The sequence below is a fragment of the Choristoneura fumiferana genome, chromosome 19 (genome assembly GCF_025370935.1).
Source record: "Choristoneura fumiferana chromosome 19, NRCan_CFum_1, whole genome shotgun sequence".
Taxonomy (NCBI): domain Eukaryota; kingdom Metazoa; phylum Arthropoda; class Insecta; order Lepidoptera; family Tortricidae; genus Choristoneura; species Choristoneura fumiferana.
In genome coordinates, this window is record NC_133490.1 from 8,192,361 (window position 1) to 8,217,199 (window position 24,839).

Sequence of the window (24,839 nt, forward strand, 5' to 3'; positions counted from 1 at the left end):
GGAAGAGATCACTTTAAAGCGCCAATACTGCCTATTGTCTACCCTGCATTTCGTCTCTGTATAAAATTATTGGTAATGATATATAGTGTGCAAAAAAGAATATAAAACGTTGTCAGTACGACACGGTTCTTTGGTGGCCTACGAAACAATATATTCAAAAGCCACTGAGGAAAATTGTTTGTCAATTCTGATGCGATTGAGCTATAGGCACTTTCTAACACTTTTCTTGTAGGTAAAATAAAACCCGCCATAATTACATAGATGGTTATTTATTATAAAATATGACACATTCCTTTGAACTGTGTTTAACAGTAATCGAGACGCACATAGCAAAATTTCCGTACCGACTGAACCGCCATTTACATCGAACTTATCACAAACAACTACTGTACAATCAGCATCATCAAAACAAAGTGCATTGCAAAGTGAGCCAAGTTCAAAAATTAAATGCAAAGATGCCTACGCTAGCTGGCGCGGGTGCACTGCTACAATCCTATGCACGCGACGCGCGCAGTTAGCGCTGATCTTACTATTTTTGAATAGGCGTCCACCGCTTCGTGCAAACCGCGTTAGCCAGCGTTGGCCCTAACGAGAGATGTGCGCGGAAAATGTCCACCAATAGGATTACATCATTTATTTAGCGTCGCTCAGCGGTGCTTTGTCATTGGTGGATTCTTTGACATGAATTTGAATTTGACTGACTTTGTAACTCATTGCTGACAGTTTCTAAACTCAAATCGAATATCAGTTCGAATTAGAAATAATCACAGAAATCTAAACAAATAAGCAATAAAACTGCCTACAATTTTATCCCCTAAGAGCATGTCGCTTATACGCCTGTATAAAATGTACTATTAACTTCTTATTTCCCTATTTATTAAGATTTCTCTGGAAAAAAATGATGTAAATCATGAATGAGCACACCTTTTCGTAGGGTTTATTTCCAATTCTGAATTACCGATCTGAGTATATTTCATTCAAACACGATTTAATTAAATGAATCATAAAATTACTTAAGCTTCCTAAGACATATTTGGAAAATTACAAAATTAAACGGTTCAACTCACAGTTATAAGTCAGGAACGGTCCGACTAGTTTCGATCTATACGGAAGATCTTTTTCAAAGGTGAACGCGTTCACGACGGTGGCGCCCCCCGCATTGGCACACGGCGCGCCGCTCGCCGATTTTCAACATTTTTGATATATAGAGCTGCCATTACAGTGTTTATTTAGAATCATTTCGATTAGAACGTGTTTGAATTAATTTTACAATAATCCTGTCAACAACGTGACACAAAATAAATACAATGTGTTAGTTCCCTTAGCACACATTAGGGAAGACGAAGACTTGGCATATTTACAACAGGCCCTAACGCTCTCAACTTGAAGAAAACCAATGTAAATTATCTTTCTCATTGTTTGTCTTCGGGTTACTTTTGTATGTTATTGTTACATGATGCATACTAGGGTGATGGGATGGCACCAGTCATCGACAAGAACCAATAGGTAATATTTTTTTCCGGTAACCCGAATTTTAAGAAACGGGCCCTACTTTTTTTAAATTAATAACACTAATGACTGATGTTATAACTAATAAAGTTCAAAAATGGTGAGCTATAAGGCATTGAATCATTGTTGTCCATTACCAGGTACTACTGTGATTAACATGTCCATGATTGGTGCCGTCACCCTACGCCCACGATTGAGACAGTTTGTTCTTCTGAAGGAATAACCAGCCGACGTCGCTAGATTCTGACTGCAGCAGGCACTGGGAAACAAATTCGGATAAAACTTGCATAATCCTCATCCAAGACATATCATCTAATACGTAGCTACATTAAGGGGCTGTTTCACCATCCATTGATTAGTGTTAATTGACGGTTAAATGTGATGCCGTCGTCTCCGTCTATTCGAACAAAACAAATAGAGACGGCATCACATTTAACCTTCAATTAACACTAATTAATGGATGGTGAAACAGCCCCTAAATGTAAGACCTGTTGTAAACAGCCAGTCACACCTAGCCTATTTAAATCTACACGAGACCAATTCCTTCCTTCACGATTATATTACTCTTACAATAGAAGGCAATTTCGCGTCCTGATCACAACGATAACAAATTTTAATCACATTCATGGACCGAATATATCGATAGTACTCGATGTTAACAAACCGCTGTGCACGCTGATTTAAGTACGGCTGATTTTATGACAAAAAATAGTGCAATATTACTGTTAAATTTTAATATCGAGTCGCGTCTCGCGTCGAATGCCGTCAAATGTTTTATTAAGGAAGCTATTAAAAGGCGTATATTTGCACATTTGAAGAATGAAAAAACGGGACAACAATAAAGAAATACCCATTAATTAACTTTCGACTCACACGATAGAGGTTCAGCCGAGTGTGGGTGTCGCCAAATTATTGTACAGTCAAGGGCAAAGATATCGACACGGCCAAAGTTGCAAAAATATGTATACACGGTCTTAATGTTAAGTGCATAGAGTCGTGTATACATATTTTTGTAACTTTGCCCTTGACTGTACTCGGTTCTCTCTTTCTTTGGTAATAAAACATTTTTACTGTTTTATTAACTATTACTGCAAACCGGCACATTTTAAGCATAAGCGGATATGTTTTACTGTATCAAGCTTGATCAAATTCGAGAAGATTCTAGAAGCCTCTAAATTCTTCTAGACAGTTTTGCCACGTTCCTCAGCGTCCACGGCAGTTTGTTCAACAGGCAATGAGGTTTCAGTCGGCCAAGCATACATTGATTCTACTTAGAACATTTATGATCCTACACAAAACGGACGAACGCAACGTAACAAATGTTAGGACGTCCAGGAATCATCGCAATTACTTAGCGTTCCCAAAAAAATGGCACAAGTTCCACCCAGTGCGGATTGCGGAAACAAATTGAAAGAAAAAAATATAGTAACAAAAAATAATGACTTTCAACTTTCTCATAAAAAAATATCTTCAATAAATAAATTATGAAAAATAAAACACGTAAAATGAACGAATGTACAATATTTACATCGAATTACCTTCTTTATTCGTAGAAATTGCATTTTTAGAAATATAAAAAAAAACATTAGGGGAAGTTTTCTTTTGTGAGTAAAACTAAAAGCGTTTAGTTCCCGCGTCGTGAGATCTAGGAAAAAGCGAAATTTTCTAGAAAAATAAATAAGAAGACAGGTAGGCTCTATGTCTTTTTCGATTCATAGTAAAATATCAAAAATTCCCTTACATCATTCCCCTAATGGACATGATATTTTGTCCCGCTCGCACACTCGCTTGGCGGACGACCAAAGCGAGTGTGCGAACGGGACGATGATATAATGACATTATATCGATAAAAACTTACGTAGATACACCTTAACTATAGCTTAATGGAGACACCTAATATATTAAATATACTTATAAATAGTTACATTGATTTTATTCCTTGCATAATTGTAACACAAATCCATCCAATTGCATTATTCTATTAAAAAATTGAAAATAATGTTTTTACAAAAGTCATTTTGAGAATATCGTTTGGCAAAATCAACATGGAATAGGATTAAACAAACATAGGGTCCCTGAGTATCGACATCGCATTCATATGAGATAACAATCAAATAGCGATGCCCAAGGTATAAGGGCAGAAGCACATTCAGTGTCAGTCTCTATTATAAACACTTAAATATACAAAATAGGCCATCAGCTATACAATCATGAATATATTAACCGTACAGTCAAGGGCAAAGATATCGACACGGCCAAATTTGCAAAAATATGTATACGCGACTCTGCGCTTAACATTAAGGCCGTGTATACATATTTTTGCAACTTTGCCCGTGTCGATATCTTTGCCCTTGACTGCACATAATTCGCGTGTGGTGAATAAACTAAGTTTTTTTTTGTGATGAAAACGTTAAAATCAGTCTCAAAATTAATACTCTACTTACTAAGCTGCCATGCCGCTTCCCTTATGGTAGATACCCCCAAAGTTATTTTTTTTTACCCAGTCACTATAACACGTTCGACAGTCTTGTTCGATGTGTACGACTGTAAAACGACAAGGTGCAGTCTCCATCATAAACCTCAATGCCGACTAGGCGCTTAACAATATCTGTACACGACCGTATTGTGAATAAGGGTTTCTGCGACAGGCAGGTTGGCACTAATATCGTGAAGTCAGTTTGACAATTTTGACATTTGCGTCACGTTTATGATTGGTTAAATAATTAAATGAGCCAATAGCAAGCAAGACTGTAACGTCAAATGGAATTCACGTTTTCTCAAATGGACTTTTCGCGACCTCGCGATTTTTCACCTGTCAACAGACCCTCATTGCGCAAGTATGTGTAGATATTTTTAACCGCCCAGACTACTCCGATATTAACGATGTCTGTACAAAATCTATCCTTGACTCAGAGAATAGAATGTTTAACGCGTGCTTTAATTTTGTATCTATTTTACCTACGGTCGGGGAGGGACATTGAAAGGGAATACGAAGAAGGAATGGCGAATGTGTAATGCCAGCTTTAGAATGAGCTTTCATGAGCTAACCTAACCTAACCACATCAGACGCTATACTACAAAGTGCAAATTCGAACTTCGTATCTTGCCGTTCCGCTAACGCTAATATTATATAATACGAGAGTGAGAGGGACGGTACGATAAAAACTTCGATTTTCGAATTTCGTAGTAGCCCCCCAGTTGGTTTCTGCGGCACATTTACGCATTGCAAGCACCTTAACGCATTACCTACCCTGTCTTCACTGTAAACTCGTTATTCTGCTTTGTGGTGTTCAATAAAGAATGTTTGTATTGCGTTGCACAAAAGAGCAAAGCGAGGCTTTCAACTAATACGATCAGCCGTATTTGTTTCTACAGCAGCGTACCCTTAGCTTTAGCTTTGCGTTTAGAATATTAAACACGTTGTGTCGTGCTTTCAGCGCTGCCAAAAAAATACTTCTATAGCAATTTTTTTTTCATATAGTTAAACCATATCTTTATCATTAAACGGGCAAGATTTTTTTGTAACCTAATAGGTCTAACTAGCGTGTGTATCTACCAATATGCGTCTAATGTCTGTGTGAAACAAAAAATAGGACGGAATACGTCCCCTATCAGTGCTTAAAAAGAACATTAACCTCTCGCAAGCATTTATTTAACATCGAACCTTATGATACCGATTTTAAAACAACGATTATGCGAATATCACTATTTAAAAATATTTATAATTAACAATTACTTACTTTATATTATTCGACTGAACGGAATGTGCTCATTACGTGGTGTTGCCATTGCTTGATTAAATTTAACTTACGCTTAAAAACATTTCAATTTGCCATTAAATACTTTTTTGTGCATGAATTTCAACCTTACATTAAATTGCGATATAATTTTGAATAACACCTAAGTTTTTTTTAAAATACTGATTCAATTTTATCCAAAACAATGTGATCGTCGTGCAAAAACAAGTCCATCGTAATTTCAAAGCATATGATATGAAAATGCTGGCATTTTCGCTTAAAAAAAAACAATGAAATATCGACAGACTTTGAAAACAAAAGGCTACACGGCGTTTCTATTCTGATGTATAGTCTCTCTTACATTCAACATTTATCCAGACTTATACCTAACCGATGCAAAAGGAACAATACGCCAGAGGCTTGGGCTTAGCTCGCTTCTTTCGAATAAAAATGAGCAATGAGCATTTTTAAATGTTGCTCATACTTGCGGGATCCTTGAGTAACAGCTAGGCTAGTATGGCGTAGCGTTACATAGACAGCCAAACTTACGTGCTAATAGAACGGCTCACTGGACCAGCGTCCCGGGTTTCGGTTACAACCGACGTCTCACACGTCGTCCAACACGAATGCGACATGCATCGTGGGCTCCTATATAAGAGACAATAGGGTTAGATAACGTTTTATTCTCAGTGTTTTAAAATTCATTTGGCGTGTTGCCTGTGCACGTCTTTTGGCGTTCTAGACCGATGTGAGAGCGACATTTTTGTCCACAGGTCTGAGAAGAGAACTCAGAATTTGGGTTTGACCTAAGGCCTCCCTACCAACGCTGCGTTTTTCGATATTCATGGGCGAAATTACATTTGAAATTTACCACGAGTTTTACGGTGAAGGAAAACATCGTGAGAGAACCTGCACAACCTGCGAAGCAATTCAATGGTGTGCGTGAAGTCAGTGCACTGCATATCTAGTCGCTTAATTTTAGCAACTCCTAATGTACTGTTTGTCAAAAATTTCGTTAGTGAATACATTCTGACTAACTAAAGTGCCCATTGCGGCCTATTTACTAAATAAATGATTTGAATTTGAATTTTGACTTTCAACAAATATGCGAGCCGATATGGACCCGTATGAAGTTCCCAATCCGCACAGGGCCCGCGTGGGAACTACGGTCCAAGAACTCATTCTGAGTGGCCTGTGCCCAGCATTGCGACCCTGATGTTCTTGTGAAACCAGGAGATAGAAGGAGTATTTGGAGATACTAACATGATGAGAGATACAGGCTCGATACTCACAGGCGGGGCTCACACCATAACAAAGGCCTCCTGCCCGCGGAACAGGAAGGGGTGCTGATCGATCATGGTCTGCACGATGTCCTCTAGATACGGCCGCGTCATCTCGAACCGGCCCATGTCTGAGAACTGGACGGGCAGCAGCGTCGGCCACCAGCATATGGCTAGGTTCTTGCTGTCCATTGAGTTTAGCTTCGAGTTATCTGCCACCCTGCACAACAATAGATAGGGTATGTCTATGGGCGGTGGTGATCTCTTACCATCAGAAGACCCACTTGCTCGTTTGCCATCCAGTCGAATTAATTTAAAAAAAATGTACAGTCGAGTTCTTAAACTTGTGAGCAAAAATTTGATCAAAAATATCTCTCTCTATTGTTGACGGCGTAGAAGCGTGTTCAGATATTTTTGATCAAGTTTTTGCTCACAAGTTTATGAACTCGACTGTACATCGGGTGCTGTTTTACTTTTTATACGACAACTTTCCGGCTGATACGGGACCAATCATAACTTAAAGCTGAACTTTAAGCACTAACTGAGGTCTAGACCATTAAACTTGTTTTTTTTAAGACAGTTGGGTATTTTAATATTAAATAACTCTCTTCAAACGTCATTAAATTGCTGTTAATGACGTTTGAAGAGAGTATTTTTCAAGCCAAAATACCGGAAGCTATTTCAGGCACAAATAAAAACGTAGTCATACTAACTAAAGTCCGTGCTTATTTTCAACCCCCGACGCAAAAAGAGAGGTGTTATAAATTTGACCGCTATGTTTATCTGTGTGTCTGTAAGTGGCATCGTAGCTCTTAAACGGGTGAACCGATTTGAATGCGGTTTTTTTTTAATTTGAAATCAGGTTTTCTAGCGATGGTTCTTAGACATGTTTCATCAAAATCGGTTTAGCCGTTTTTGAGATATTGAACTTTGAAGAGACAAAGTCGGGGGTTTTCCAACTTTTTGTTCGTTAGGTTATATGTATATTGGTGTTTTTAATTTTTTTTAAAGTTGATAAGTGGACAACGACTACAAACACAACAATTTCAATTATTTGTATGCGCTCAGCTCTTCAGCAATACTTATTTTTGGATTGACCGTCAACAATCCACTGATATGTTAGTTAACAACGAATTTACCATTTTAACTTTGACTTTTTGAGAAAATTACTAAATAACTTGATGAAATTCACTCATAGTGTAGCGTAATTTTAGTATCATCATCATCATCATCATCCCAGCCTATATACGTCCTACTGCTGGGCACATGCCTCCTCTCAGAATAAGAGAGCTAATTGTAGTATGGTGCAGCTTAACGTACCTGGCGAAATGGTCGAGCAGGTAGTCGAGCGTGGCGCGCGCGACGCAGGTGAGACTGTTGTTGAGGAGGGAGCGAAGCGCGAGCAGCCGCCAGCTGCGGTCCTTCAGCTCCACGCCGCCCGCGATGCAGCCACGCATCGCTACAAACATTCCAACGATGTACACCGTTTTCCAGTATTACCACGGGCTTGGAAAGCACGCAGTAAAACATCGAAATCGATTTCTGTTCTTTTATCTTTTCATGGTAGTCGTAGTGCCTACTCTTGTTTCTGATATCCTGTCAATCGTTCAAAGGTTAACTGGAAGAGATCCCTTTAAGGAATATGTTCGCCATGGTACATCTTATTTATTACCTTGTTATCTGTTAATTTCATGTGTTTTTATGTAAAATAAAGAGTTTTACAATACAATACAAATCTCAACTGCTAATTTTAGAAACAAAATTTTGTTAGGTTGTTACTCATATCAATGAACTGAAAAAATTACTTTGTTCACCCGTGACCTTATGATAGCTACTTTTATGCAAGATATGTGTGTTTAGCAACGCTTCCACCTCCACACTGTCAAAATACACACAAATCACACTAACCCATCTATCACCACCACACTACACTGACGCGTTATAAACTCAACCAGAGCTCATTTTCATGCTATCAGACGTTAGATGTTTGTGTGTACTCTTACAGTGTGGAGGTAGAGGAACTGCATGAACACACATTTCTTGCATAAACGTAGGTATCATAAGGTCGCGTGTGGGCAAAATAATTGTTGCAGTTCATTGATATGGGCCTCCGCAAAGTAACGCCTAATTCAATAAACTGTTATGCGCAAAGAGCGGAATTTCTCATAGCAAAAATCAAACGTCAAAGGGATTGAACATAAGTTTTATCGACTATACCAGTAATCGATGTTATCGAAACGACTCTTCGCTTGTTATCGCCTTTTAACATTATTCTGTAACATTGGACCTCTTTGATGAACGATTTGCATCTCCATATCAAATAAATCCCGTCAACGTCGCATATGACATTTACGTCCCTTGGGTTTTTCTACGTCATTCCCGTGTTATTAAAATGGTTGATCCTAAAAGAAAAACCATTAACGAATGGGTAAAGAAACATCCCTTACTATGAAGGTATCTGATGGTAATCAGTACGTACTCCAGAGAAGATTAAGAAAATGCGATAAGTACAGAAATAGATTTCGATTGTTATTTTGAATGAAGTTTAGATTTTAGTTTCGTTGCATTTCCGTTTAAGGTTTCATTATTTTAATTGTAATTAACTTCAAAAGTGCTATTTTAAAAGTACCTAACTACCTACTATTTTCTGTTTTATTAATTGCTGAAAAATGTATCGATAGTCGATAAAACTTTTGTTCAATTCCTTTGACGTTTGATTTTTGCTATGAAAAATTCCGCTCCTTGGTTATGCGTATACGTAACCAAGGCTATTTTGAAAGTAAACATATGATTTTTTGAAATATGAGCGATAAATCGTCTCTGATTTAAGGGTTAGCAATACCCACCCGCAATATCTTCGAGTTGCTCCATACTAGCCTCGTCGAGCAGCGGCGGAAGTTTCTTCGAGAAGAAATCCTTGAGCGCCGTCGCCACAGCGTTCACCGGGATATCCAGCGAGTCCATGTCCACGTTGGGATCTGGAAACGTCAAACAAGTTCAATTGAAATGAAATAGTTTATATACAAATACATTGGCATGCAAACATTATTTTATAACCCAAAAAGGTTTTTTTTATCCAAATTTTAGCATCGATCCATGCCCAGTGTCCTGCCCGACCCAAAGGTCCCCATTACACCAGCAGCATTGCCGCGCTGAATAGCAATGGAGACATGTTGAACGAACCAGGACCCTAAGCAGGGGTCGTTTTCAACTCAATAAATGTATAGGGAATATTACGCAAAGCTCTGCGCAGGGGGCGACACTAGCACAAACCGTAAACAAACCTCTATGGCAACGTCAGTCAGTGTATCGTTTGTCGCCATGACGGATGACATATTTATAACTTATAGGTAACGAAATAACATGATATTTAGATCAATAGTAACGGTAGAGCTATATTTCCAAAAATGTAATTGAAATAATATGATATTACCGCACTCTATACACATCTAAAAGTCATTTAAGACATTCAAAAAAACTGTTTACGGTCTTATGCTATATTCTGACGGCAGAACATTGCAGTTATATACCCTATTATGGAATCTTGGTTTCTGAATCGACAGCAGTCTTCCCAAGAGTTGATAGTGGCGTACCTTCATGGAACTTGCTGAAGAGCATGTCGACGTGCGCGCGGTTCCCGGGCACACGGTACAGCCCCTCGGACGCGAGCCCTTCCCGCTCGATGAACTGGATGCACTTCTCCACGAACAACGGCACGCCGTGGGGGCCCTGACAAACAAACAACGGTCAGATGGAAGCCGATATCTCGGGGCGTCCACTGAACAGCAGACACGGCCAACCCAGTCTCGCTATTTCGCCTACTACCTTTGTCAATTTTAACACCTTAGCAGTTACGGAGTGGCGGGCAGGATTGGGTCGAAGTAATCTGGCAGTCGGTTGGTAAACTGTGGATGAGACTGGCACAGGACTGGGTAAAGTGGCGTGAAAATGAAGAGGCCTTTATCCAGCACCCAGTGTGGATGTGGACCGATTTGATTGATATCTTCTTTTAAGTCTCTACACTCTTGACAATGTGGTCGTGGCCGTCGGATGAGGATCAGTGGTGAACCTTCATGACGACTTCTTAGGACAATAGTGTTTTGTTTTCCCTTTGCCTTCTACACCGCAGTGCTGGAGTCCGGAGTTTGTAGTTGGCGATTGATATAATTTTCATTTCATATAATGCAATTGATCTTAAAAACCATTGTTATCAATTCGATTTTATGTACTTTGGGTTAGGTTAATTTAAGTTTATTTTATAAAAAAGTTTAGTGAAGCTACTATCCTTTAAAATTATATCAAATGTTCCTTAGTCACCTTTTATGACACCCACGGGAAGAGATGTGTCCGTCCTATTCTAAAACCGGCCACTGCACGAACGGACGGCAGATTTCTTACCATAACATTCCAATTTCGAACTTTGTATAGTGCCGGCCCGCTCACGCAAATAGCATTTAATAAAAGAGTAGGAGGGACGGTAGAATACGAACATAAATTTGAGAGTAGCCTCCCAGACTCACCTGCGGCCCCCAATTCGCTGCCGACGCCGTGCTAGCTAGTTGAGAGTTCTTCTTTGAATCTTTGCTCTTTGAAAAATCCTGGAAACATTTTTTTTTTTCATTAATGTTTGTTAATTTTTTATTCCCAGATGGTAGGTTCTTTATTATCGCATTGCCGTCTGACCTCTATACATACGAGTATAGCAATTTTCCAATCAACTGTCAAATTCGTGACACGTGCTTTATAGGAATTCGGGAAAACGTCTTTTGCTCTTTTCCCGTGGATATAAAGCGTTATTTGGTCGGCCAAAGTCGATTTCATGTGTATAGAAGAAGGAGCCTTAGGCGACCCTTAGGGACCTGGTGATAATCAAGATGTTGACGGTAGACCACGAAATTGAACATACCTTGTGCCTGCGGTCGTGCTTGCTGAAAGGGTGGTGCCGACGCCGCGTATCTGCCGTGCTGGAAGACGAATTATCCTGCGCTGACGAGGGGTATTCGCCCGCTAACATCTGTACGAAATTACCAAAATAAATTAAAACTAAGTGATTGTGAGAGCAGGTAACACGCGCTTTCGTCTACCAAAGCTATGGGCAAGCAATGGGGAACGTCTGAAAAATTTAAATCGCTTGAAACTTTCTATATCAATAGGAATAACCTTTCTAATTAACAGAAAAAAATTAACAAATTTTTAAGTAGCATCAATTAATTTAAAAAAATGAAAGAGTTTCCTTTACCGCCAAATTACGACAGTCCGGTCGGTTACGGGTTGTTCCATACTCCAGAATAAAAAAAAAGACGTGTATAATACTGATATGGAAATACCGACCCTGTTTTTCATGTACACGTCCATAGAAACTGACATGAGCTTCAATGGGTGTGTAGATGAAAAACAGGATCGGTATTTCCATGTAGGTATTATCCGAGCCGGTAAAGAGTATCACCTGTCAAAACGATCGAGTCAAAGACACATAAATTATTTTTTAATGTTTTTTATTCTGCACTATGGAACAACCCGTAACCGACCGGACTGTCGTAATTTGGCGGTAAAGAAAACTCTTTAATTTTTTTTAATGAATTAATGCCACTTAAAAATCTGATATTTTTTTCTGTTAATTAGAAAGGTTATTCCTATCGATAAAAAAGTTACAAGCGTTTCTAAAATTTTCATCCATTCCCCATTACAACATTGGTCTTCAGTCAACTTTTGTAGCTTGTCATTTTAACGTCACGTCATGTCTGAAAAGCCATACGAAATTATGTACCGACTGAAAGTGACAAGGTAGAAAAGTGATCACTTATTTATGTAGACTTAAAGTAACACATGATGCCTGAACTAGGATAATCCTGTGTTTCAGGCGAGAAAAATTAAAATTACAATAATGTCTACTTGCATCAAATCTTGATTTAATGTAACATTATGATGTTGACTGACTTGACTGTACATCAGTGCACTGTCGACAGAGTGGTCGCGGCCGTCGGTTGAGGATTAGTAGTGAACCTTCATTACGACTTGCTTGGGAAAGTAGTGTCGTCACACTAAACCATCCAGGCATGGGAAAACCATCGTTTTGGCCTTGCACACCTCACTGCTGGAATCCGGAGTTCGCAGTCGGCAATAGAAAGTACTACTACCCTCTCACATTATCACATGAATTATGCACCTGTCTTTAACGGAGATATCCGATAACGGATCGGACATCTTTTTTAATCCCCGACGCAAAAAGAGGGGTGTTATAAGATTGACTGCTATGTGTGTCTGTCTATGGCACTTTAGTGTTCATTGAGTCATATCAATTTGGGGAGAGTCACTGAGTACAAACCAAGAATACTGTTAACTATTATTTATTCTCAAAAGGACGAGTACACAGTCCTATGGGCGAGAGACTACTGGCGAGCCCGTCGGTATAGCTAACATATAAAGATATCGCTATATGGGTAGCTATACAACTGTGTCGCTACAGCACCATAGCTCTTAAACGGGTGGACCGATTTGAATGCGGTTTTTTTTTAATTTGAGATCAGGTTGCTAGCGATGGTTCTTAGACATGTTTCATCAAAATCGGTTAAGCTGTTTTTGAGATATTGAACTTTGAAGTGACCAAGTCGGGGGTTTTCCAACTTTTTGTTGATTAGGTTATTATCTTTCAAACACTTTACATGCGTTACCGATAGCGAAATCGAATAGTGTGAAAACGCTTTAGAATAGCCGTATTTTACAAGGCTTTGACTAGTATTTGACACTGACTTCGTTACACTTCATTAGTTGTATGTTTAGTAGTTAGTTAACACCATATTACCCTTATTATCAAGACCATAATGATTCCACATGCGAAAGTTTGTGAGTCTGTTTGTTTTACCTTTTCACGTCTTAAGTGCAGAACCGATTTTGATGAAATTCGGTATACAGATAGTTTGGAGTCCCGAAACCGAAACATTGCATAGTTCCCGCGGGATAGCGATAAACGAATACTACGCAGACAGAGTCGCGGGCAACAGCTAGTATTTAAATAAATAGTCATACCTTACCATATTCACAAAGGGATTCAAACTTATTATAGCAGCGTCAACCAACTTCAAATAAATACCACATAGTACGCACATTTCCGACAGCTTATTAAAAGCAAGTCTTGAATGATCAAACTCTGTCTTCCGACTAATACAATGACTCATTTAATCTAATAGTCAACCTTAAAAGTCAGGGACTAATCCCTGGCTCGTTAACTGTGTACAGTCAACAGCAGAAACGTCATAGGTACAGATAAGGAGTTCGTATTAAGTCGTGTTCACATATTGGCATCATCTTCACCTCAACTAAGTCATCTTAACTAAGATCGTAAATAGTTTCAGGAGTGGATCTCTTTATTATGAACATAAAGCACATAATGCAATATACTTTTTATTTATTTATAAATTTGTCCTGAAAATTCAAACCCGGGCAAGTATCTCTGAGTTTTCCCAAATCTGATGAGTCAAACGGCTACCACTACTGGACGGAGGTCTTCGCCAAAAATCTCCACTACATCGTTCAGGACTTTAGATCGATTCGAACCAAGCATTTTCTAGCTGTGTACCCCTATCTATTTAGATGATCTTAGATTACCTTGATTGCAGGTTCGTGGTGTGGCGGCGGCGGCAGCGGTCGCGGCCGCCGCGTCTCACCGTCCGAACTGCCTTCGCTCGACTCGCTCGCTACTGCAAAGAATAAAGAAAAACCTATATGAAAAACTACCTTTTCCTTTCCAGTTAATCTGGCTCAAAACGTCCTTTTCGGTATGATTCTGCACTGTGTCTGTCGCGTGTAACCGTAGTAGCGATATAGGAATAACAAGCTGCTACTGAATCAGCGAGTAGCACTTTTAATAACAGAATAGAAAAAAAAACAAGAAGAAATGCCATGAGTCACTGGTTCTGTTTATAAAAAAAAATTGTTATCACCCGCGACAGTCTTAGAAATATTGTAAAATAAAATGTATGCAAAAGCATTTAGATTCTACATGGGTACAAAACTACCGGATGCTACTCGAATTCAAATAAAACGACGAAATTGACGTATCTATGCTTAAATTGAACTCATATATGATCAGCGAATCTCCTTGACATGCCATTTCGACTTTTTTTCTATCCGTTGGTGAGATAGGTCACAGCAAACTGTACAGACTTAGCAGTCCACGTGTCTGTAGCTTTATGAAATTTTCCAAAGTGACCAGACATCTAACAATAGAACCATTATGACTATAACCATAGGATTTGTTTGTCATAAAGACCGCTTTGTTTCTTCCGGGTTTGATTGTTGTAATTGAAAGATTAACATTGCATTCCGCATACAAAACGATAATTTTTGAACTGGAAATTGACACAAGCATAAAACCATTCAATGTATGCAATATAATACTAAATTGACAGCATAATTATTGTGATAAATACAACCAATTTTTGTATTTAAAAATCCTCTAAATTAGGTATTTATTACTGCTACTTTACTAACAATAAATATGAAAAAAAAAAATAGGATGATTAACTATTACGGCTTTTTGCACTTAGGTGTTCTATTTGTATTGTAAAAGGATAGTACCTTTGTCCTCGACGGGCCTGGCGCGGTAGCCAGTAGGTAGCTCCGGCGGGCCCACGAACATGCCCAGTTTGGGGACGCGTGGACTCTGAACCGCCACCAGGTTACCCAGTGACCTGTTCATCAAACATAACTAAACTCAATCAAACTCAAACTCACAACATTTATTGACATAAAAAAAAACACCAAACCAACCATAAGCATGGAAATTGAACGTGCAGTTCTGATGGTTGGATTGTCATCTAGGTGGCGTTGCTGTTGTGCACGTAGCCTATAGGTAATAGTGTTCAACAACTCTTTATCATATATTTTCATCTAAATGAATCCGTACTCTATTGCACCTGTACAACGACTGACAAACGTCACATAAGTAGTGGATGACAACGCTGTACGAAGCCGAAATTAGCCGAGTCTCTTTCCAAAGACCGAAGTGCAATCTTTATGGCCGGGTACTGTACTAGATAAAGGTACAGGGTATCTAATAATAATAGGTTAAATTGAAAATTTTTCTAAATAAATAAGGCACACTATGTAATTGTAGTCACACTTAAATATACATTTAAAAAACGAAAAAAAGCACTATGAAACAACCATTGAATACGTTCTGACAAAAAGTTTGAAAAAGTTTTTAGTTACAGTTTTGAAGTCGGGTAAACCGACTTCATACTTTTTATCGAGCACAGATGGATTTTTGACAATGAGCGGTGGACGGCAAGTCGAAACTGACTTAAAATAGCGCCACCGCTATTTTAAAGCAACGTCTTAGCTCTCGTGCGAATTGAACCTTAGTGCTATATCTCAACGGGACACCATGTAGACGACGAGACGTAGCCCTAAGTGTAGTGCGGTGGACGTGTGTGTGTGTGTGTGTGTGTGTGTGTGTGTGTCTGACCGTTTCTTGTAGTGTTTGGGCGCGTGGTGCGCGTTGTGCCGCCGGCGCGCGTGCAGGCGCGCGGCGCCGCCCGACGCCTCGCTCGACCCCGAACTGTCCGTCTCAGAGAAAGCTGCAGAAAAAACTGTGCTGCTGAAAACTGACTCACTCCTTTGGGGGTCATTCAAGTATTACGTAAGCAGAATTTTTGTCATTTTTTGTCAATTATTAATTAGGGGTCTTACGTAAACTACGTCACACATTTATGGAGGGGGGGATAAGGCGGTTTGTGACACAGAAACATAATAATTGCAATCATAGCAAAATTCGAACTTGACTTTGATCTATTACTTTCACTTCAACGCACACGATAAAAGCGAGAGATAGGATCAAATCGATTCCAAGTTCGATTTTCAAAACTCTCTGTCAAAGAACTAAATTGGCCGCGTCTAAGACGTCTCAAAATAAATGATAACATACATGGCTGATGTAGCGGCGTCTTCTCGTGCCTTCTGTGCCTCCTTAGTCTCATCATAGATGGCGCTTCCATGTATTCATTCGTTTCTTTTATCTGAAACAATAATACCAAAATTTACTATCACTAAAAAAATTAAGGCAATGAACAATCTTATCAGTCGTAATGGCTAAATAAATATCACTGGACAATTGACACCAATTGACCTAGTCCCAATGGAAGCAAAGCATTAGTTCATGTACTTTAAATAGACATACTTAAATACATCCAAGACAAATACATCCTAGACTCTAGAACATTCGTATTTTTCATACAAATATCTGCCTCGACCGGGGATCGAACCCGGAACCTCAAGCTTTGTGGTCAGGTTCTATAACCACTAAATTATCCAAATTTCTTTTTTTTTTTTTTGTTAAAAGTTATAACATCTGGTGATCCTGTAAACACTAGCCCAAAATGTTAAGGTAATATTTCTGTTATTCAGCCAAATACAGCCGCATCATTTTAGGACATACCTGAGCATACTGCGCGTCTAGTTCCGTCTCCGAGCTGACTCCTGAGGGGTGGTGGTGGCCGGCCTGCCCGCTCGAGTGCGACCATCCCGACCGCTGCGACTGTACAACAATTAAGACAGTAAAGCCTCGTTTGAATGGAGCGATTAACGTGAGAGTTAGTTAAAAATACTGAAAAATAATTGCAGAACTGTTCAGTCAAACTAAATCCAAACCCAGTCAAATCCAATCATCTACTGAAATATTACTGATTACATATTTATAAACTCAAAATACCTTGTATTAAAAACATTGCGTGATTTTGGCACATTATTATTAAGTAAAAACAAACCTATTCTCATCTTTAATTAATTAGGTATCTCTCGACTACGGCAAAGCCAAAAAGAAGGTTATTACAGACATTTTCGGGATACCGGACGAGATGGATCTGGCTTGATTATATTCTATACCTTTCTTTCCCTTGGATGGGGTGGTCCGATGGTGATCTGCTGTAGTGCGTCGCTCACCATCGCATAGTTGTTCAAGTCCAATTTCCCAGGTTGCTGCAACACAAATACAATAATTTTACACATATTTGTAATCATTCTGTGGTGCAACCAAGTGGACATCAGGTAAGATATCCTCCATAGAGCTGTATACACATTTTGTTGATGGCGGCGACTGGTTGCGCCGCCATGTGGTACGTTGCACTAAAAGCCCGCAACGAATCGATTATAATACCAACTTTATCGTTCCACCTAAGGCCCGTGATCGTCGCGAACGATCGCTCGACGTCATAGATTATGTGGCAAGCATGTGCTTGTAGGGGGTTGGCGCACTGCTACAGGAAAAAACTAGCAATTGCCTACCCTGGAATTGACACAATGCACGCCAATGCATAGATGACGCCACTGCTTACGACCGCGTCGCGCCTACTTTGCCCACACAATATTGGGTCAGAGCGGGCTTTCACCAAAACGAGGGGGGAATTCGAAAAAGATGATAGATAAGAGCGATATTATCAGAACTTGAGTCATTATCTCTTATTCGTTTTGTCAATAATGCAACCATACATTCACAGGAATGGGGAATGGATGAAAATTTTAGAAACGCTTGAAACTTTTTTTATCGGTAGGTATAACCTTTCTAATTAACAGAAAAAAATATCAGATTTTTAAGTGGCATCAATTAATTAAAAAAATGAAAGAGTTCCATGTCAAAAATATTTAAAAAAAAAACAAAATTTCAAAATTCTAAATGTTTATTGCAAGGTCATGAGTTATTACATAGATGTTAAATCAGTATATGTTTAGTTAACAGTACATCATGTCCTGTCTCGGAGAGACGTGCAATAGTCTATTTGTTTTACATTAATAAATTAACAATAATTCATTCAATTATATTCCCGAATTATAAAATACCCAAATAATATCATATAATAACATCATATAACATAAGAAATAATAATCACTAATCAATATTTAATCTAATAAAAATAATAACAATTCTGAATCAATAAACAATGTCAAGAGTAATGTCAAATGTACCAAAATAATAATAATATCGAGTCAAGGACACATACATTCTTTTTTAATGTTTTTTATTCTGCACTATGGAACAACTCGTAACCGACCGGACTGTCGTAATTTGGCGGTATAGAAAACTCTTTCATTTAAAATTAATTGATGCTACTTAAAAACCTGATATCTTTTTTTTCAATTAGAAAGGTTATTCCTATTGATATAAAAAGTTCCAAGCGTTTCTAAATTTTTGCAGACATTCCACATTCATGTTGCGCGCGTTAATTGGAACGTATCCATGGTGTCCCGGTGAGATAGGGCTACTGTGGAAGCGGCGTCAACATCGGCGTGGCGTTTACCTTGAGCGTCTGCGAGTGCCTCTGCCGCGGCGGCGGCGGGTGCGGCCGCGCGCGGCCCGTCGTGAACGCGCGGTGCCCGTAGCTCGCTGGCTGCCACACGCCGCCGCCATCTGATCAATATAACGATATCTTAAAACGGGAACAAATAACATATTTAAAATAGAGCAATTCTTGTGCATTTATTTATTTATATCGGTGATCTCGGAGACTAACAAAAACGAATTCATAGTTCTTTACTTATTTATAATGGGGATCTCGTAAACTGACAAAAAACATTTCGATTGAGGGCTTTCAGGAATAAAAAATCGATCTACTCATAGCTATCCTATCCTATATATAGTGTTTTTGAGTTAGTGTTAATTTCACTCGCAATATGATCGATAACTAATTTCGATAGAGCTATCCATCAGCGTGGTGGTATAATGTAAGTAATGGACTTGAAAAATGGAGGTCTAAAGTTCAAATTTAGGTCAGACGCGACATATTTTTTTTAGTTTCTTTGATGTAATTATTTTAAGGTTCTCTTTTAAAAACTTATTGACTCCGATTAACGATCGTAAGCCCAAATAATATAAAACGAGTTAATACAATACCCGGGGATAATGATTGCACATCGGTCTTCGGAAAAAGACAACTGGCTATTCACGACGATTCCGAATACTGGCCACTGTCCATCAATCATCGTATTTATTAAGTGACGTTTTATATCAAATAAATACTGCACCTTTATGGACTTAATTAGTTTACGTCAAATTAATGACATGTTAACAACAATGTTGCAATGTTGCAACTACTAGAAAAAGGATAGTTCCCTCTTTTTCCTAAAGATGCCATCGTACAATTTAAAGTATTGGGGGGTTTCAACAACTCTTTATCATATATTTTCATCTAAATGAATCCGTACTCTATTGCACCTGTGTACAACGACTGACAAACGTCACATAAGTAGTGGGTGACAACGCTCTACGAAGCCGAAATTAGCAGAGTCTCTTTCCAAAGACCGAAATGCAATCTATATGGCCGGGTACTGTACTAGATAACGGTACAGGGCATCTACTAATAATAGGTTGAATTGAATTTTTTCAAAATAAATAAGGCACACTATGTAATTGTAGTTACAGTTAAATATACATTTAAAAAACGAAAAAAGCACTATGTTGAAACAACCGTTTAATACGTCCTGACAAAAAAAAAACTACAATAAAAAAGAACAAAAATCTAATCTACTTTACTTTCCATGCATAAAAACAAAAAAGGTACAATTAACGTAACAATGTCCTATATTACGGTGTATCTACACACAAAATTGAACCTTCAACTATATGTAATAACGCATGCAATCACCTGACTCGTGGGTGCTGAGCGAATCCTCGGAACAGTTGAGGTCGGCTGCGATTTACATACAATCTTTTTATTTCTAATTTAACAAACAAATTAAACAGTAAACGTTCCATTGTACGAGTAATTGTATAAACTTGTCTGTCACCTTCACTTTCCTTCTCAATCTTAACCCTACATTTTGTATTAGACAGAAGTCGACGATCAGATCAGTTATTAATATGCATCTTTTTTTTTAGTAAAAGCGACCCCGTCAATACCGAGGACCTACTCATACATTCATGGCAATCTTAAGGGCATTTTCCGATCAGGTAGGTATACCATAGACTGAGCCATATCAGCTCGCATATTTTTTCTCAGAATCCAATAATTGTTCAAAATTGTTATAAAACAAACCTAACCTAACCAACTGTTTTCTATAGAATGATCATTTCAAAATATCAGAAAAATTTACGGTTTCGGTGGGAAAAAATTATGATGACCAACAATAATTCGGACAAACATTACAGCATGACTTGCGAAAATTATGCTAAATTTGGCGCACCCTTTCAAACCCCATCGATCCCTATCGATCGAAGTAGTTTTTGGAGTGGGCATATAAATGGTAAACTGGTAAAGAACACTTACGGGACAAATCGGCGTGTATCCGGTGATCGGGCGGCGCCGGTTCCGGCGGCGTACTCGGCGGGGGGTACACGCTGAAACCTGCGACACGGCCACATTAAGGTGTGGCCACATGCAGTCACTCGTCGCTCGTTTGCAGCGGTAAATCTGGTCACGTGACCCCGTTTCGAATGTGATTTTGACAGGTGGTACAAATAAAAGAAATCGGTGTGAATGAAAAAAATAACAGTGTTTTTGCCGAAATACGTGTTTTTTTTCCAGCGATAAAGCTCAACTTTTTCAGCTTTATCGTTATATGTCACGTGACCAGATTTGACGCTGGAAACGAACGTCGAGCGATATGCATGTGGCCGCGCCTTTACAATCCGGGCACAGTCGAAGTCAACTTGTCGTTGTCACTTCATGTTCGAACTTTTGTGCGAAATTGACAAAAGGCATCGACCGTACAGGGAAACAATTTTTAAAATCACTTCACTCGAAAATACAATTTGAAAGTAAAAATCTGTGTATTGCTACATTACAACTCAATTTAAATAAGCTCGTTGAAGTGGCAATGGACAGGCCATATAGCAAGGACAGCAGATGGCCGTTGGGGCGGAAAAGTTCTCGAATGGAGACCGCGAATCGGCCAGTGCAGCGTAGGACCTCCGCCAACGAGATGGACGGAGGATCTGGTTAAAGCCACGGGATCATGGATGCAGGTTGCTGCCAACCGAAGCATTGGAAGTCTATAGAGGAGGCCTATGTCCAACAATGGGGTGTCCTATGGCTGACGTGACGATGAAGCATTTAGCCAGGTTTTAGCGGTTACCTTTCAAGAAGCCTCGGTTCTTTGAGTTGTTGAGTGTGTCGCTGTACTCCGAGTCGATGTCTGCGCGGGAGTCGGGCCCGATCAACAGGTCCAGCGAGTTCGTCAGTTTGTGCTCCATTCTGCACACACGCATTTTTGAATGTTATATTTATTTTCAAACAAAACTATTTTTTCAAATGTGTGTGTGTGTTGTTCAAATGTTTTGCTCTATTTGTCGATCCTAATTTTTTGATTGCTCTCCTCTACCACTCAAAGGTTGACTGGCAGAGCTCCCTTTAGGGATAAGTCCGCCTTTGTACTCGGCACTTTTTTGTAACATTTTTGTATTTCCTATCTTACGCACACATTGACGCGTGTACAGACTTCGTCGTGCTTATGTAGATTCAAGAACGCGTATTTTGTAAGTCGTGGCCGCCGTGTGCCACTACACTACACAGCCTCTACGCATCCTCGTATTTATGCAGTTGCATTTAATTTTAGCTTTACAATTATATATAAATAAATTACTTATGTACATTATTTAGATAAGTTAAAACTTACCGATGCAAAAAAAAATCATTTTATTGAAACTCAAACAAACTCACAACATTTATTGACAAGAAAAAACACACTACATCACAACAAAAACACAGTAAAAACATAAATAGGAAAAGAGAGAAAATAAGAGATATTGTGCTGTAGTGTGATGCCAAAAGGACTCAGCTCAGCATATGCCGTAGCCCTGTAACAGAGCTGCAGCGCTGGTAATGGCAACACATGAGTAGTTTTTTTGGAATCTATATACGGCTTTGAGTATAGCAAATTATCAGGAGTTATTATAGCGTTATACAAATCTATTGAATCGTATTTAGTTCGATAAGTTCGTAATTTATCTTTCTTTCACAACAAGCTTCAGTAAACTTTAGTAAGCTAGTTGAGTAAGCAAGATAAATACGAAATTTTCCGACAAAATACGACGGCAATACATTATTCACTACATCTATACTTTTGTAGTTTTTGAGTATTCCTCAAAAAGTTGTACAGTCATGAAATTGACTAAAAATCAGTTTGGTCAAGAAATCATCAACATAAACCGCATAAAACATCCAAAATTTCTTGACGTCAGGAAAACGTCACGAAATCTTGTGAGAAAACAATCGTAATTTTGTAACTTCATCGAAACTTACTATTGGATCCAACAACAAAGATTATCTGACTTTTTATCACGTTTACCACAATGTTTTGCATATATTTAATTTAAACACAATATTACTTTTTTTCGAAATGGTCAACTTTTCGAGAAATAGTATTTTTAATCTGTTCCAATTTCGATATAATTTAAACAAATTTACTTGTGGTACGGCGCGTGCCGGTCGTGGGGCGGGGGGTTGGGGCGGGCGGTGGCCACGTCGGGCAGGTTGTGCGGCTGCTCCATGCGGAACGCTCGCTCGATCTCCCCCTTCTTCTCCCATACTTCCTTGAAGAAGGGCGTATAGAAGGCAGCTGTGGGTGAAAAGTTGGTTTTAAGAATATCAGGAATAAGAGTATCTCCAAATGTATACAAAATATTAATTAAATAACTGAAAATATGAAAGTAAAGTAAACGTTGGCATCTTTAATCTTATATCATTACATTAGCAATAGAGATGACAGCAAGATTGGGCATCGTGTCGAGCACTAGGACGTTTACCTTAATTTGTTCGGAATCAAAAGTAGAAGTAGTAATGGGATATCGAGTATAGTGACATACTTTAAACGCAGGTTGTATTTTGTTTTAAACTCCTTTTTTCACTGTGGCCAGTCTTATCCAAGCAGCACGCAAGCTTGCCGACATCAAGTATACAGCACTATTAGAACTTAGAGTTCTACTGGTGATCCATAAAGGTGTCAAGAAAAGATTATTTACTTATAAAAGTGATTAAATCGTTATTATACAGCTAAAGCTGTACTTAGTTTTTATAAAATACTCCGTTTAAACTTAAAGCTTTAAAACAGAATATTGAACTCCACTTTAAAACCCTATGCATTTTTTGACACTTCAATCTAATGTTATCCTTCAAGCTGCATAGAGGCTGTATTTTGCATGTGATCACTTACTTACTACAGCTATAAGTTATAAAATGGTATTACTTTATACTTGTTTCTGTATAATGGTATATTAAAACTACTTTCTAAAGCTTATTATTAATGCGTAACTGTACACTCTTGTCAGTGTAATAGTTTCATAACTTCTGTCAGATATGATTTTATAGAACTATAATAATAAATGAATTCTGTAATACAGCTTTAATCTGTATTACTGTAAGGCTGTATAATTTATTTGCTGAAAACTGATGTACAGCCTATATAATAAAAATATTATATTTAACGGCTATTAAAGGGTAAAAGCTGTGTAATGGAATCCAGAAAGTGCGTAGTAAAACCACGGAATCTATAATACTCTCCAGATATCTTTTACGCTGTATAAAATCTGTCGCCATTTCGAACAAATAACAATAAAAGAAAATATGACTTCTTACATTATTTTGAGTATTGCTGAAGTTATAGTTATGATTTCAGATAAATAAATCATAAGTGATACCTGTTGTACAGTATTATTTAACAATCTTATGATTCTAACCTCAAAAACCATAAACTTACTTACTTGTTTTGGTAATATTCCTCGTGAATTCTTCAGTATTTCGCGGGGCGCGTGAATATTTTCCACAAAACTATGCACTATTTCCCAGTAAAAAAAATCGGGCACGTTGAATCTACAATAACACTACCTAAGTCCAACATTTTATTCTTCTTTTAACTTCACAGTAAATTTGCGGCCCATTATCATAACTAAAAAGAATAAGCGGTTGTTTTCATAAAATTTCACATTGTAATTCTCATAAAAACCAATGAAGAACTATTATCTTTTTAAGAAACTTAAAGGAGAATAACTATATGCCTATGGTTTTCTTCAACATCATACTACAGTCTTCTACAGCTATAGTACAGCCTATTTTTTAGCTATACAGCAACTATACAGCTATAATAACGCATAAGGCTGTATAACAAGGGGCCCAATTTTTACTTATAGAGGTTGTATAAGCGCTTATACAGCCCTTGTACAGCCTCACTATATAGCCTGTGGAATACAAATAAAACTAAAAATACGCTTCTATACAGCCTGTCGTGCTGCTTGGATTGTACGAATTTCGGGAGTAGAAATAAGAAATCAAGTAGAATTTTACGGACTTAGCATTTTATACGATTATTTTGACATTATTCAAGATATTTG

The 24,839-nt window shown here is 38.3% G+C and overlaps 1 protein-coding gene across 1 annotated transcript; it reads right to left on the bottom strand.

Annotated features, from left to right (window-relative positions):
- Positions 1-252: 252 nt before the first annotated feature.
- LOC141438613 (rho GTPase-activating protein 190-like) lies at positions 253-24,048 on the bottom strand. Its single transcript, XM_074102479.1, has 19 exons — positions 24,009-24,048; positions 22,921-23,071; positions 21,590-21,708; positions 20,782-20,859; positions 20,161-20,205; positions 18,817-18,926; positions 17,408-17,500; positions 16,962-17,060; positions 16,452-16,542; positions 15,993-16,104; positions 15,104-15,216; positions 14,132-14,223; positions 11,433-11,540; positions 11,047-11,124; positions 10,120-10,255; positions 9,373-9,504; positions 7,847-7,985; positions 6,539-6,746; positions 253-5,894 (listed from the first exon to the last, which is right to left on the bottom strand). The coding sequence occupies exons 1-18, from the start codon at positions 24,046-24,048 to the stop codon at positions 6,548-6,550; spliced, it is 1,935 nt and encodes a 644-aa protein (XP_073958580.1). The 3' UTR covers positions 253-5,894; positions 6,539-6,547.
- Positions 24,049-24,839: the final 791 nt, after the last annotated feature.

Bases quoted from the DNA above. Each gene is read 5' to 3' on its own strand.
- LOC141438613 (XM_074102479.1), bottom strand. From the start codon at position 24,048: ATGGCGACAGATTTTATACAGCGTAAAAGATATCTGGAGA. The intron at 16,543-16,961 runs GTATGTCCTAAA...TTATTGTTTCAG, and splicing joins TAGACGCGCAGTATGCTCAG to ATAAAAGAAACGAATGAATA. The intron at 10,256-11,046 runs GTGAGTCTGGGA...TTTGTTTGTCAG, and splicing joins CAGCGAATTGGGGGCCGCAG to GGCCCCCACGGCGTGCCGTT.